General features: G+C 43.6%; 1 protein-coding gene across 2 annotated transcripts; it reads left to right on the top strand.

Annotated features, from left to right (window-relative positions):
* The first annotated feature begins 14,385 nt into the window (after positions 1 to 14,385).
* Positions 14,386 to 15,996, top strand: pin4 (protein (peptidylprolyl cis/trans isomerase) NIMA-interacting, 4 (parvulin)). 2 transcript variants are annotated; one of them, XM_020470806.2, is made up of 4 exons: positions 14,386 to 14,569; positions 14,735 to 14,808; positions 14,948 to 15,067; positions 15,506 to 15,996. In XM_020470806.2, exons 1-4 carry the CDS (start codon positions 14,491 to 14,493, stop codon positions 15,662 to 15,664), a joined length of 432 nt encoding a protein of 143 aa, XP_020326395.1. In that variant the 5' UTR covers positions 14,386 to 14,490; the 3' UTR covers positions 15,665 to 15,996. The 2 variants fall into 2 exon arrangements, with proteins under 2 accessions (XP_020326395.1, XP_031654541.1); XM_031798681.1 differs by having other exon boundaries at positions 14,409 to 14,551.
* Positions 15,997 to 16,010: the final 14 nt, after the last annotated feature.

Below are 16,010 nucleotides of genomic sequence, written 5' to 3' on the forward strand. Positions count from 1 at the left end.
TGGATATTAGTGTGGATATTATAAATAGCTGAATTAGAAAACATGTATTAAATAGGATTTAATACACGGAATAAAGTAATAGAATAACTAAACTGATAAAATGAATAGAACACCAGTATAACCCCTATGCAGAGTATAAATAATAATGATATCTCTGAATGGGATAAACGCACAGTGATATTTGAGGTACTGTACTAGAATAACTAAACTGATAAAATGAATAGAACACCAGTATAACCCCTAAGCAGAGTATAAATAATAATGATATCTCTGAATGGGATAAACACACAGTGATATTTGAGGTACTGTAATAGAATAAGGCATCTGTAGTATTCAGTAATACAGTTGCAGACATTATAGAGTAGGCTTTAATAGGAGGTATTAAGTGTCGTGACTAATGAATTATTAATTGGGAAAGGGGGTAGGACTGTTTCTCCCTGGAATATAGAGATAGTGGAATTTAATAAAGCCATGAAGTCGCTGTAAGAAGCACACATTAATTCTACCAAATTCGGCTTGAATATGAAAGAGCAAATAGGATAATGTTGGGCAACATTACCCGGTAAACGGGGTTAATAAAATAAACGATTCGGGGAGGCAATTATGAATTGGAACAATCACACAAAACCATAATAAGAAGCTCAACTTACCAGAGTTTTGATGTCAACGTTCTATCATCAGAAAATACATTAAGATGGGGGACATATATGATTCTGCTCGCCCTCGCAGACATGCGTAAGGAGATAGCTCCCTGGTTTAGATGTGGAGCTAACGGGTATGGAAAGTGTAGTCTTAACACTTAGTACTTATTTATACACTGATCAAAAAAATAAAGGGAACACTAAAATAACACATCCTAGATCTGATATTATTTTGATAATATCAGATATTGATAATATCAGATATTATTCTGATATTAAAATATTATTTTTAAAGACAACAAAATCACACAAAAATTATCAATGGAAATCAAATTTATCAACCCATGGAGGTCTGGATTTGGACTCACTCAAAATTAAAGTGGAAAACCACACTACAGGCTGATCCAACTTTGATGTAATGTCCTTAAAACACGTCAAAATGAGGCTCAGTAGTGTGTGTGGCCTCTACGTGCCTGTATGACCTCCCTACAACGCCTGGGCATGCTCCTGATGAGGTGGCGGATGGTCTCCTGTGGGATCTCCTCCCAGACCTGGACTAAAGCATCCGCCAACTCCTGGACAGTCTGTGGTGCAACGTTGGTGGATGGAGCGAGACATGATGTCCCAGATGTGCTCAATTTCATTCAGGTCTGGGGAACGGGCGGGCCAGTTCATAGCATCAATGCCTTCCTCTTGCAGGAACTGCTGACACACTCCAGCCACATGAGGTCTAGCATTGTCTTGCATTAGGAGGAACCCAGGGCCAACCGCAACAGCATATGGTCTCACAAGGGGTCTGAGGATCTCATCTCGGTATCTAATGGCAGTCAGGCTACCTCTGGCGAGCACATGGAGGGCTGTGCGGCCCCACAAAGAAATGCCACCCCACACCATGACTGACCCACCGCCAAACCGGTCATGCTGGAGGATGTTGCAGGCAGCAGAACGTTCTCCACGGCATCTCCAGACTGTCACGTCTGTCACATGTGCTCAGTGTGAACCTGCTTTCATCTGGGAAGAGCACAGGGCGCCAGTGGCGAATTTGCCAATCTTGGTGTTCTCTGGCAAATGCCAAATGTCCTGCACGGTGTTGGGCTGTAAGCCCAACCCCCACCTGTGGACGTCGGGCCCTCATAACACCCTCATGGAGTCTGTTTCTGACCGTTTGAGCAGACACATGCACATTTGTGGCCTGCTGGAGGTCATTTTGCAGGGTTCTGGCAGTGCTCCTGCTGCTCCTCCTTGCACAAAGGCGGAGGTAGCGGTCCTGATGCTGGGTTGTTGCCCTCCAACGGCCTCCTCCACGTCTCCTGATGTACTGGCCTGTCTCCTGGTAGCGCCTACATGCTCTGGACACTATGCTGACAGACACAGAAAACCTTCTTGCTACATCTCGCATTGATGTGCCATCCTGGATGAGCTGCACTACCTGAGCCACCTGTGTGGGTTGTAGACTCCTTCTTATGCTACCACTAGAGTGAAAGCACCGCCAGCATTCAAAAGTGACCAAAACATCAGCCAGGAAGCATAGGAACTGAGAAGTGGTCTGTGGTCCCCAACTGCAGAACCACTCCTTTATTGGGGGTGTCTTGCTAATTGCCCATCATTTCCACTTGTTGTCTATTCCATTTGCACAACAGCATGTGAAATTTATTGTCAATCAGTGTTGCTTCCTAAGTGGACAGTTTGATTTCACAGAAGTGTGATTGACTTGGAGTTACATTGTGTTGTTTAAGTGTTCCCTTTATTTTTTTGAGGAGTGTACAATGAGAAAGACTCTGAATACAAGCAATTGAACTGGAGATTCACATTTACTCAAACAAGTTAGTACCAGAATAACATAGACCAACACTGTGCATGACCAAGGGTGCTCCATCCTTAAAGGGGACATCAGTAATTAACAGAACATAACAGGAAGAATGAGTGTAAGGTGACACTGGAACTTAGTGCGGTAGCAGGAAATGCCGCTATACAAGAGTTTGCATCTTTTTCAAAAGAGCAACAACTAATGGTTTCTGAGGTTAGTAAGAATGAAATTTTCTCCTAGCGGTGTATAGTCTCTGATCGATCAATAAGTGGTTCATAGAAATTACAGTTTATATGTGATGAAAGACGTATTAGATCACGTTTTACCTAACTTCTAGTAAAGTACCGATGGGATTTATAAATAGTCCCACTTGGAATCCTTTTGTATTAAAACAATAGTTTCAGTGGTGATAAAATACGTGGATGATTTGTTATTAGCGTCGAAAGAAAGTGGAAAATAAACGTATATGAGAAATCACCACCTTGTTAAAATTAGTTGGAGGAAAAGATAAATGTAACGTATTTGGTGTTTTCAATTTCTAAGGGCAGGATACAGATAACCTGGGATCAGTAAGAAACTATGCGTTCTGTGGCATGGCTAAACTTTCCTCGCATGCTCAGGAAAACGTAAAGTTTTTAGTTTTGTTAGACATTGTTTACCGTAATTCTCTGAATCTGCTAAGACGCTTATAGAATTAAATCAATATATAAGTAATATTATTGGCATTTCTGATTAAAAGGTAACATTGTGAATGCTAACGAAATGTATACTTTCTTTTCCAGAAGAAGGGGTTTCATTTTCTCTGGTCAAAATGTCTTTGGAGACTGCGATACTGGGGAAAGCAGTTAGTCACTTAAGATCCAAGATGGCGTAGCAGTCAGACGTCTTGTCGTGTCGTGTCCCTTGTATATATAGTTTTTTTTCATATTTTTCTTCGCATATCTTTTAAAACATTTTGCTAAACCTCAACATCTAAGTACTCTCCTGCAACCCGCCTCACCCAATGTAGCGTGGATCTGCTTTTTTTTCTCTAAAGTATTTATATTTACTTCGGATCCGGAACCCTTCAACTGAAGCTAGCCAGCTAACTACCAGCTATCAGGCAGCAAACCATTGCTAGCGGTCATCAGCTAACCTTTAGCTCGGAAAGCTCTCGCCAGTTCGAACAATGCGACTCTAACCAGAGCATAACGGACCTATTATTTTTATCCCCGGATTCCCACCGCAAACAGAACATTTTAATCTGGAACTTCACAACTAGCTAACTAGCTAACCGCAACCTCGGATGATTACTCCTGGCTAGCGTTTCCATCCACTTAGCTTGAAGCTAGCCCGGCCAGAACTCCTGTGCTACCACCGAAGCATACTCCTGGGCTACAATATCCGGACCCACGACCGGTCTATCGATGTCACCGCATGAAGAGGCATAAACAGACTTAACCCCATCGCGAAGTACCCCAAAGGCTAACTTTCTAGCCCTTGCTATCTGCTTGCTTGCTAATTCGGCCTGCTAACTGCTAGCTTGTTTAGCCCCGGTCTGCTAACTGCTTGCTTGTTTAGCCCAGGCCTACTAACTGTTCGCTTGTTAGCACAGGCCTGCTAACTGAATCGCCGCGTCCCCAGCCAGCCCAACCACTCACTGGACCCATATTTACTTTCAATCTCTTTTCGATTTTTAATTCGATTATACCTTCAGGTAACCTGCCTCACCCAATGTGATACGGAATCGCTATTATTTTAAAATTTTAGAACACATTCAAGAACCTCCAGAAGCTAACCAGCTAACTAGCTACAAGCTATTTAGTCATTGTTAGCCACTGCTAGCGGCTTTTACCTTCTGCACAGCCAGCCAGTTTTTTTAACCTGGATAATACTCGCCAGTCTAGCTTCCCTGTCCCATCCACCGCTGCCCCCTGGACACTGATCACTTGGCTACATAGCTGATGCATGCTGGACTGTCCATTAATCACGGTACTCCATTCTGCTTGTTTATGTTTTATCTGTCGGCCCCAGCTGCACTCAGGCTCTGTGTGTAGTTAATCCGACCCTCCCTGCCTAGTCAACGCCATTTTACCTGCTGTTGTTGTGCTAGCTGATTAGCTGTTGTTGTCTCACCTACTGTTTTAGCTAGCTCTCCCAATCAACACCTGTGATTACTGTATGCCTCGCTGTATGTCTCTCTCAAATGTCAATTGCCTTGTATACTGTTGTTCAGGTTAGTTATCATTGTTTTAGTTTACAATGGAGCCCCTAGTTCCACTCTTCATACCCCTGATACCTCCTTTGTCCCACCTCCCACACATGCGGTGACCTCACCCATTACAACCAGCATGTCCAGAGATACAACCTCTCTTATCATCACCCAGTGCCTGGGCTTACCTCCACTGTACCCGCACCCCACCATACCCCTGTCTGCACATTATGCCCTGAATATATTCTACCATGCCCAGAAATCTGCTCCTTTTATTCTCTGTCCCCAACGCTCTAGGCGACCAGTTTTGATAGCCTTTAGCCGCACCCTCATACTACTCCTCCACTGTTCCGCGGGTGATGTGGAGGTAAACCCAGGCCCTGCATGTCCCCAGGCACCCTCATTTGTTGACTTCTGTGATCGAAAAAGCCTTGGTTTCATGCATGTCAACATCAGAAGCCTCCTCCCTACATTTGTTTTACTCACTGCTTTAGCACACTCTGCTAACCCAGATGTCCTTGCCGTGTCTGAATCCTGGCTCAGGAGGGCCACCAAAAATTCGGAGATTTCCATACCCAACTATAACATTTTCCGTCAAGATAGAACCGCCAAAGGGGGAGGAGTTGCAGTCTACTGCAGAGATAGCCTGCAAAGTAATGTCATACTTTCCAGGTCCATACCCAAACAGTTCGAACTACTAATTTTATAAATGACTCTCTCCAGAAATAAGTCTCTCACTGTTGCCGCCTGCTACCGACCCCCCTCAGCTCCCAACTGTGCCCTGGACACCATTTGTGAATTGATCGCCCCCCATCTAGCTTCAGAGTTTGTTCTGTTAGGTGACCTAAACTGGGATATGCTTAACACCCCGGCAGTCCTACAATCTAAGCTAGATGCCCTCAATCTCACACAAATCATCAAGGAACCCACCAGGTACAACCCTAAATCTGTAAACAAGGGCACCCTCATAGACGTCATCCTGACCAACTGGCCCTCCAAATACACCTCCGCTGTCTTCAACCAGGATCTCAGCAATCACTGCCTCATTGCCTGTATCCGCTACGGATCCGCAGTCAAACGACCACCCCTCATCACTGTCAAACGCTCCCTAAAACACTTCTGTGAGCAGGCCTTTCTAATCGACCTCATCCCGTCAGTTGAGGATGCCTGGTCATTCTTTAAAAGTAACTTCCTCACCATTTTAGATAAGCATGCTCCGTTCAAAAAATGCAGAACTAAGAACAGATATAGCCCTTGGTTCACTCCAGACCTGACTGCCCTCGACCAGCACAAAAACATCCTGTGGCGGACTGCAATAGCATCGAATAGTCCCCGCGATATGCAACTGTTCAGGGAAGTCAGGAACCAATACACACAGTCAGTCAGGAAAGCTAAGGCCAGCTTCTTCAGGCAGAAATTTGCATCCTGTAGCTCCAACTCCAAAAGGTTCTGGGACACTGTGAAGTCCATGGAGAACAAGAGCACCTCCTCCCAGCTGCCCACTGCACTGAGGCTAGGTAACACGGTCACCTCCGATAAATCCATGATTATCGAAAACTTCAACAAGCATTTCTCAATGGCTGGCCATGCCTTCCGCCTGGCTACTCCAACCTCGGCCAACAGCTCCGCCCCCCCCCCCGCAGCTACTCGCCCAAGCCTCTCCAGGTTCTCCTTTACCCAAATCCAGATAGCAGATGTTCTGAAAGAGCTGCAAAACCTGGACCTGTACAAATCAGCTGGGCTTGACAATCTGGACCCTCTATTTCTGAAACTATCCGCCGCCATTGTCGCAACCCATATTACCAGCCTGTTCAACCTCTCTTTCATATCGTCTGAGATCCCCAAGGATTGGAAAGCTGCCACAGTCATTCCCCTCTTCAAAGGGGGAGACACCCTGGACCCAAACTGTTACAGACCTATATCCATCCTGCCCGGCCTATCTAAGGTCTTCGAAAGCCAAGTCAACACATCCCTTTAATCAAATCCCACCGTACCTTCTCCGCTGTGCAATCTGGTTTCCGAGCCGGTCACGCGTGCACCTCAGCCAAGCTCAAGGTACTAAACGATATCATAACCGCCATCGATAAAAGACAGTACTGTGCAGCCGTCTTCATCGACCTTGCCAAGGCTTTCGACTCTGTCAATCACCATATTCTTATCGGCAGACTCAGTAGCCTCGGTTTTTCTGATGACTGCCTTGCCTGGTTCACCAACTACTTTGCAGACAGAGTTCAGTGTGTCAAATCGGAGGGCATGCTGTCTGGTCCTCTGGCAGTCTCTATGGGGGTGCCACAGGGTTCAATTCTCGGGCCGACTCTTTTCTCTGTATATATCAATGATGTTGCTCTTGCTGCGGGCGATTCCCTGATCCACCTCTACGCAGACGACACCATTCTGTATACTTCCGGCCCATCCTTGGACACTGTGCTATCTAACCTCCAAACGAGCTTCAATCCCATACAACACTCCTTCCGTGGCCTCCAACTGCTCTTAAACGCTAGTAAAACCAAATGCATGCTTTTCAACCGTTCGCTGCCTGCACCCGCACGCCTGACCAGCATCACCACCCTGGATGGTTCCGACCTTGAATATGTGGACATCTATAAGTACCCAGGTGTCTGGCTAGACTGTAAACTCTCCTTCCAGACTCATATCAAACATCTCCAATCGAAAATCAAATCAAGAGTCGGCTTTCTATTCCGCAACAAAGCCTCCTTCACTCACCCTGCCAAACTTACCCTAGTAAAACTGACTATCCTACCGATCCTCGACTTCGGCGATGTCATCTACAAAATAGCTTCCAACACTCTACTCAGCAAACTGGATGCAGTTTATCGCAGTGCCATCCGTTTTGTCACTAAAGCACCTTATACCACCCACCACTGCGACTTGTATGCTCTAGTCGGCTGGCCCTCGCTACATTTAAGTCGCCAGACCCACTGGCTCCAGGCCACAACAGTGAAGCTCAAACCCACCCTAACCGGCTGAAGAGTGAAGGACAACTGTGTCTGATGACCTGTGAACGAAATCTGAAATAGACATGCTGGAATGATGTGTGTTGAATTGAGAAGGTCAAATTTGAGTTAAAGTAAGCACTTTTTTAAAAAGCATGTGAAAAAGGTAATTCAAATAACCAAATTCAACCTAGCTAATTTCCGATTTATACGAAATTGTTTGACTACAGAGGTAGCAAAACTGTACTTCAAATCTATGATACTCCCCCACTTAACATACTGCTTGACTAGTTGGGCCCAAGCTTGCTGTACAACATTAAAACCTATTCAGTCTGTCTACAAACAGGCTCTCAAAGTGCTTGATAGGAAGCCCAATAGCCATCATCATTGTCACATCCTTAGAAAGCATGAGCTCTTGAGTTGGGAAAATCTTGTGCAATACACCGACGCATGTCTTGTATTCAAGATCCTCAATGGCCTGGCTCCCCCTCCACTCAATATTTTTGTTAAACAGAAAACCCAGACATATGGCAGCAGATCCACAAGGTCTGCCATGAGAGGTGACTGTATAGTTCCCCTAAAGAAAAGCACCTTTAGTAAATCTGCATTCTCTGTGAGAGCTTCCCATGTCTGGAATACACTGCCATCAGACACACATAACTGCACCACATATCACACTTTCACAAAATGCTTGAAGACATGGCTAAAGGTCAATCAGATTTGTGAACATGGTCCCTAGCTGTGTGTTGCCACTCCATGTTGTCTGTTGTCTGTAGCTTGTGAGGTGTGGAAACACTTTGTTGCTTTTATGAATTTTGTCTTGCTGCTTTTTGTTTTATGCTGCTCTGTCTGTATGCTACGTCTTGCTTGTCCTATGTTGCTCTGTCTGTATGCTATGTCTTGCTTGTCCTATGTTGCTATGTCTTGCTTGTTCTATGTTGCTATTGTCTATATTGTAATTGTTTTTAATAACCTGCCCAGGGACTGCTGTTGAAAATTAGCCGGTTGGCTAAAACCGGCACTTTTACTGAAATGTTGATTAATGTGCACTGTCCCTGTAAAAATAAAAATAAACTCAACTCAACTCAAGGACTGTTATCTTGAATTTGGGTTGGACAATTTATAAAACGTTGTAGTTATGATTTGGATATAGAACTGTTTAAATTTACTAGGCCTAGGGAAGCTCTGGAAACTAATCCTGAGACAGGGAGCTTGACAGAATTTACAGAATATTAAAGGTTTTGTTTCTTTTGTTTTATGTCATTAGAATTTGAATGTTAAATTGTATTGATATAATTAATTGAATAAAAGGTTTATAGTCTGTTTTGCGATAACACCCAAGGATGGAGAGGAAAGAGACCAACATAATATGGGCATAGATGTAACGAATCTCCTCTTCGTCTGAGGAAGGGTAAGAAGGATCGAACCAATATGCAGCGTGGTAAGTGTCCGTCATAATTTATTGACTGAACACACAAAATAAAATAACAAAGTGAAATGTAAGAAACGAAACAGTTCTGTAAGGTGACATACACTAAACAGAAAACAACCACCCACAAACAAGAGTGGGAAAACAGGCTGCCTAAGTATGGTTCTCAATCAGAGACAACGATTGACAGCTGCCTCTGATTGGGAACCATACCAGGTCAAACACATAGAAATACCCAACATAGAACAAAAACATTGAATGCCAACCCCAACTCACGCCCTGACCAGACTGAAATAGAAACATACAAAAGGAACTAAGGTCAGGACGTGACAATATAACTAAACGGATGGAAGTTTTCCCCAGGTTTAGTTACATTACAAGTAGTGGTAATTTATTGCAAATATGCAGTTATTATAATTTATTTTTCTCTTTTCTTGTTTGGTCAATTTAGTTTTTGTTTTGAGGAACACAAGTGTGTATACTTTTCCTGAGGAGGGACTGTTATAAATGGACTAAAATTGATTTGAGACTGTTTTAATATGTATCAAACTATGGAAGGAAGTTAGGAGCAGTGACTTATGTATTATGGGAACTGCATTGGGGATCTGAGGGGGCTCATAAATGAAGGTTATGGTAGTGGAGGGGTGTTATTTCTAGAGACTATGTATATTATTAGAGGAGATTACTCACAGAAAAGGAAGGACAGCTGACTGTGTAAATTATAGAAATATAAAATATAGGGACAATTCCAAAGTAAATTGAACATTACACATACCTAGATTATGGTAAAAGTGATAGGTGGTGGCATTTTGAACACTATAGTAAACGTTTAAGAAACTTATGACCTAGAGTTTTGTTAAGATTGGATATTCTTCCAACTGGAAGACACTTGACTGATTATATGTTATTCTTACGGCAGTTGCTGTAGGGACCATCATTTGGCTATCAGTGTGTATAAATATATCTGTGGCAGGAGGCGAGGTATTTGAGACAGAATGTTTACATAGGGCTGTTATTTAAATTTTACAAATTAGTGATCTTGCTATAAGAAGAAAGTCTGTTGTCAGGAAATAAGCCATGTGTTAGTTTGTATGTCCTCAGGAAAAAAGCAGCACATAAGAAGCCAGAAATAACCAAGGGTATGGGCTGACTTCTGGGGATTGAGTGTACATCAAGATACACCAGGCTGGGGGTATACTTCTTACAGCACCTGCAGTGGTAAAGATCGTCATGTCTCTCTTCGGTGGGTGAATAATTCTCACAAGAAGTAAGGTCCAGCTGAATAATGGGTGAGCTTGAAAACACCATGACAGAGGATGCGGAACCAGAGAGGGAGAGAGAGAGAGAAAGACTAGATTCCACTGTAGACATACTGGGTTGGGTTTGGGAGCTACTTGTTCTATTTGTTAATGCAACATGTGAAAAAGGATAGATTTTTTTGGATAATTGTACTCTAAACAACATGTTGAAGGCATTGATGTGAAAGCATATACAGTGTTGAATTACTTCAAGAAGAGATTATGTTGAAATGGAGCAGATGGGAAACAAAGTGAAAATGACATGATTTGGGAACACCTCTCAGAACCTGGGGCCAAAAGGGGAAGACTGGGTGGAGCCCAGCAGAAAAGTATCCTGGAGGCATAGAGTTAGGTGAAGAGAGAGTAGGAATTGTCATGATCTCAGATTTCGGTATTCATGAAAATATTTATGCATAACATATCACATGGTCAATACTGTTATGTTTTGTTTTTGCTTTCCAAGTCTGATGCTAATGTAACGGATGTGAAACGGCTAGCTTAGTTAGCAGTGGTGCGCACTAAATAGCGTTTCAATCGGTGACGTCAATTGCTCTGAGACCTTGAAGTAGTAGTTCCCCTTGCTCTGCAAGAGCCGCGGCTTTTGTGGAGCGATGGGTAACGATGCTTCGTGGGTGACTGTTGTTGATGTGTGCAGAGGGTCCCTGGTTCGCGCCCGGGTATGGGTGAGGGGACGGTCTAAAGTTATACTGTTACACTAACATATCTCTCTTCGGGACCAGAAGGAGAGTGGGTCACAAGCTTCAGCTGGAATGTCAGTTTGTTGTGTGATGAGTGATGGAAGTAAGAGGGTGTAATCATAGAACAGAGGCCATAAGTCTCTAAGTTTGAATGCCTCACAGAAAGAAGGCAGAAACCTGAACCAGGACCAGAGGTTCCACGTCTGGTGATCCAAGGTGACCAGGTCCTAGTGTTCCGGAAGAATGGAATGAGCCAAGGAGGGAGAGTCCCTACAAGGTGGCTCGAACAACGTCAACTGCTGTCCAGGAGAAAGGAAGCAACACATGGTACTATCTAAACCACTGTACCAAAGTCCCGTCGGAAAGGAAGAGACATCGACTAGGTCATGAAAACGCAGAGAATGCTGATACATCAGGTGGGTGTCCAAAGGGAACGGGAACAGAGGAGAACTATGCGCCAGGCAGGGGCCAGGCAGGAGCCAGGCAGGGGCCAGGCAGGGGCCAGGCAGGGGCCAGGAAGAAACCAAAGGAGAAGTGGATCTTGGAGCATCTTCCAACAGCTAACAGACACTCTCTCCTGAATATCCAGAGAGTCCGGGGTTGGGGAAGAGTGACATGCCTGCTACCCCTAATGACATACCTGGTGTGGCAGACCTCCCTGACGGAAGCCCTCTGCAGTGGGACCCCGAAGTACCACCTACAGAATGGGAACGACTCTTCCCTGAAATCAATGCCTTTCCAGATGGAAGCCCAGTCCGGTCAGAGGAGGGAACCTCTGGGGAAGGTACAGAAGAGGAGACCCCACAAGGAGGAGGAGAAGGAGAAGTCTCGCAGGCTGAAAAAGAGGGGGATTTCCCCACAATTGACTTTTCTGCTCTCTTAGAGACAAGTACACCAACTAAGACAATAACAAGACCACAAGAAAGTGGGTTGATGCAGAAAATCTGGACATCTGTTAACTGGGGTAGCCATAATGAAGAAACTACCCCAGAATCAAACATTGACCAAAAATGTAGAAAAGCAGTAAAGAATTACTTGTATAAGTGGGCTAAGTACACAACAGCTAAACATAGGATGGACAATTGCATTTTGTGTAGTAAATCACCTTTGTCTGATCTTTTAATAGTACCTGAACTTGCATAATTTGAAGAATGTGTTAAATGTTCAATGTATTCAGAGAAAATACTACATTCCTTGGTGTAACAGAATGCAGGTTGGCATTAGGTAACATTAAAGGCAGAAGTGAATTAAATAAAAATGTGTTGGGAGAACATGAATGTGCAACATAAGAACTGACTTGAATGGTCCTCCTCATAATGATAAGTTTACTATTGTAAAAAGTAAATATGAATGTTTCTACAGCTATGGAGATAGTGGGATAGATGTGGGAAACACTATAGTTAATTGTTAAACTATTTGGGTGTTAGAAACTGCAGGAGTTAGTAAATTTGATAAAGGAATGATTGTGAATCACAAAGGTAAATGTGGTAATATAACTCAAGTAACATTATCTGTTGAAATGTTAAAGAATCAGGATTAAGGTATAACTGATAGTTTCTGGATGTGTGGGCATACTACATGCTCATTGCTTCTTCACAGTAAGAGTTTTCTTTTTGTTTCTGACTGGATCTTTTACTCCTATCTGTGTTATTGATTGGTGATGTTTGGTTCAGTTGGGTTGTGTGCCATATTCACATTCCTTTCATCTTCTATTTGTATTTATATAGTTGATGTTCATTTTGCCTCCATCCTCTTGGTGTTTTTTAAAGTGTTTTTGTGTGAGACTGTTTAGTCTCAGAGTCACCATACCTACAGGCAACAGTAGCTGACGTACAGTCAAAATGTGAAATATGTGCGCAAAATATCATATGCAAAGAATACAGAGACATTGGGTCTCATCCTGCGAAATGAATTTTGCCGGGATGCTGGGAACATGAGTGAAGACAAAATGCAAGCTTTGGATGGGTGGGTAATACCCAGGCCAAGGAGATGGCACTGTATGGAAGGGAGTTTAGTCCAACGGTAGCTATTCCTGTAAATCCACCATGGCTACTCCCGGCTCCTGTAGTTGATCTAGAAGTATTGGAGAGACTACAGAAAGATAGGGAGGGTGTTGATCCATCTGATTTGTTAATAGACGTCTGGATACTGTGTATCAGGATTTTGTGGCCATTTACACAGATGGTTCAAAAGATCCAAGGATGTACTGGGTCAGCATCTGTAGTGCAGGAATGTGGGGTGGCACTCAGGGAACGTATTACAGATCATCTGGCTGTATATACGGCGGAGCTGATGGCCATACTGTTGGCCTTGCAGTGGGTGGAGGAAGTCAAGCCAGACAGAGTAGTTATTTGATCTGATTCATGTGCAGTGTTGATGAGTCTCCAGTCCTTTAGGTCATGTAGCAGGGACCTGCATTATGAGGTGTTACAAACCCATGGCAGGATTAGACAGATGGGTTACAGATACGATTTACTTGGGTCCCAGCCCATATTGGGGTGGAGGGGAATGAGGCAGTTGATGTACTAGCTAAACAAGCACTTAGTAGTGGGGATGTTGATGTGGTAGTTTCAATGAGCAAGGCAGAGGCAAAAAGCCTGATATGGACACTGATGGTGCAGAGATGGCAGAAGCAGTGGAATAGAGATACTAAGGGCAGGCATTTATTTCAAGTACAGAGGAAAGTCGGGAGGGCGGCAGGAAGGGACAGAAGAGAGGAGGCTATTTTTTTACTATATTAAGGATAGGACACAATCTGGTTGAATAAGACCTTAAATGTGATAGGAACGCATCCAACAGGAAAGTATGATTGTTGCCAGGAAAGAGAGACAGTGGAGCATGTATTGCTACAGTGTGGGCAGTATCAGAGATCTGGTATGAGGGAGAAGGGGATACAGGAAATTAGTTTACAGAGTATATTGAGTAGAACACACTTTTTTTCCCTTATTTGTAAAAACAAAAACAAATATATATTGAATATTAAAACTTGCAGTGAAGCTGCTCAACATCTACATCACATTAATCATCTAACAGTCTCCCACCCAGAGAGACCCACTGAAGCACACTTTCCTATTTATGCTATTTGTATTCCTCCACAAGTTTTGATCCTATATATCAGGCAGACCGACCAGATCCCTACCTCCTCCCACTGCCACATGCCTCCTCTATGTTTGTGTTAATGCTGTAGTCATTTGGTTGTAATCTTGGATTGAGCAGACTTTCCGTCATTAGATATAGTCTAAAATATTGTATATTTTTTAAGAGCAACCGGGCTGGCAGGTAGAAGTTAGCATATCCGTGTCTCTGGCCCACACTCCAGTACAGTAGGTGGCGGTAATGCTCCATATCGTTGGATATCAACCGCCGATAATCCCCACCGAAGAAGAAGACAAGCTTGCCTTGTGGTAGCTGGCTAGCTGGAAGATCTTTTTCCTGTTGTCCAATTCATTTTCAGTTAAGGGTATTTTCAAGAATGCCACCCAAGGGGAAAGGTGGCAAGGAGGCAGGGAAAGGTGGCAAGGAGGCAGGGAAAGGTGGCAAGGGAGGGAAAGGTCTGTTTATTCTTCATTAAATCGACAAAGCATGTTGGATTGAGAACATGCTAACTAGCTAGCCAACTGAAATACACAGCCTGTGTGCAGTTCAGTGGCAGTTAGTTAGCAGCTAGGAAACCTTAGTTATCTCCATGTAAGTCATGTTATTATGTTATCATTCAGGTGGAGCTGCTGCGGGGGGTGGTGACAAAGAAAAAAAGGAAGAGAAGACGATTAAAGGAGGCACTTCTGTTAAGGTGGATAGCTATGTTAGTTACTCTATGCAATGCTACATTCTAGCTACACCATATAGTCTTTAGCTACACTGTATGTGTTCTTATGTAAGTATAGACAGCTAGCTAAATTGACTGACTACTGTTTTAACGTATTCCCCAGGTCAGACATATCCTGTGTGAAAAACATGGTAAATGTATGGAGGCGATGGAGAAACTGAAGGCTGGGGTTCGCTTCAGTGAAGTGGCCTCACAGTACAGTGAAGACAAAGCCAGACAAGGGGTAAGAGAGCAGTTCCCATGCACCAACTAACATACATGAACCTATTGGTTTATCATGTATAGGTATAGGGTGCTGTCTGCTAGTACCTAAAAGGTCCACTGGATGGCATCCTCTGTCTTGCTGTCTACTTTTTCAATATTGTTGTTAGGGTGAGAGAACTGGGGGGAATATTCGTTTGTCACAGACTGTTGGAACATTTTGGTCTGTTGCAAAACTTTTTGCAACGGAAACCATTTACTCTGGGAACAAGACAGACGTAAAAGCAATGAAATGGGAGAGACCTACCCGAATCTGTCCAATAGAACCGAATTTTCCATTTTGGAGTGAATCGTTTCCATTGCAAAACATTTTGCAACAGTGTCTGACTTATGAATACACCCGTTTTAGCCTTGTGTGACTGTGGCAGTATTGACTGTAGTGTTATCCTGGTGGTGACAGGGTGATCTGGGCTGGATGATAAGAGGGTCTATGACCGGACCCTTCCAGGACGCTGCCTTCGCCCTACCCAACAGCACCATGGACAAACCCATTTACACAGACCCCCCCGTCAAGACCAAGTTTGGTTACCACATCATCATGGTGGAAGGGAAGAAATGACCCGAAGGCTGGTGGCGGTAATGACCCATTAACAACCGCTGTTAAACCCCATCGAAGAAGAAGAATGACCCGAAGGAAATATCCACTACTCTTCACGTTGACATTGGGACTCTGCTTTCTCTCAGAGGAGATGGCACAATCATTCTTTATTCTTTTATTCTTTTCTTGCATAATGTTTTTCATGTCCTGGTAATGGCACAACAAAAGCTCTAAATTAAATGCTCTGTAAAGAGACACAGGCTATTAAGATGTATGTACTCCTGTCTGTAGCTAATAAAAAGTGGTGTCATTTTTTACACTGGTGGTCAATTAAACAAACATTGTCAAATGTATGTGAATGAATGCC

This window comes from Oncorhynchus kisutch, linkage group LG19 (assembly GCF_002021735.2).
Source record: "Oncorhynchus kisutch isolate 150728-3 linkage group LG19, Okis_V2, whole genome shotgun sequence".
Lineage (NCBI taxonomy): Eukaryota > Metazoa > Chordata > Actinopteri > Salmoniformes > Salmonidae > Oncorhynchus > Oncorhynchus kisutch.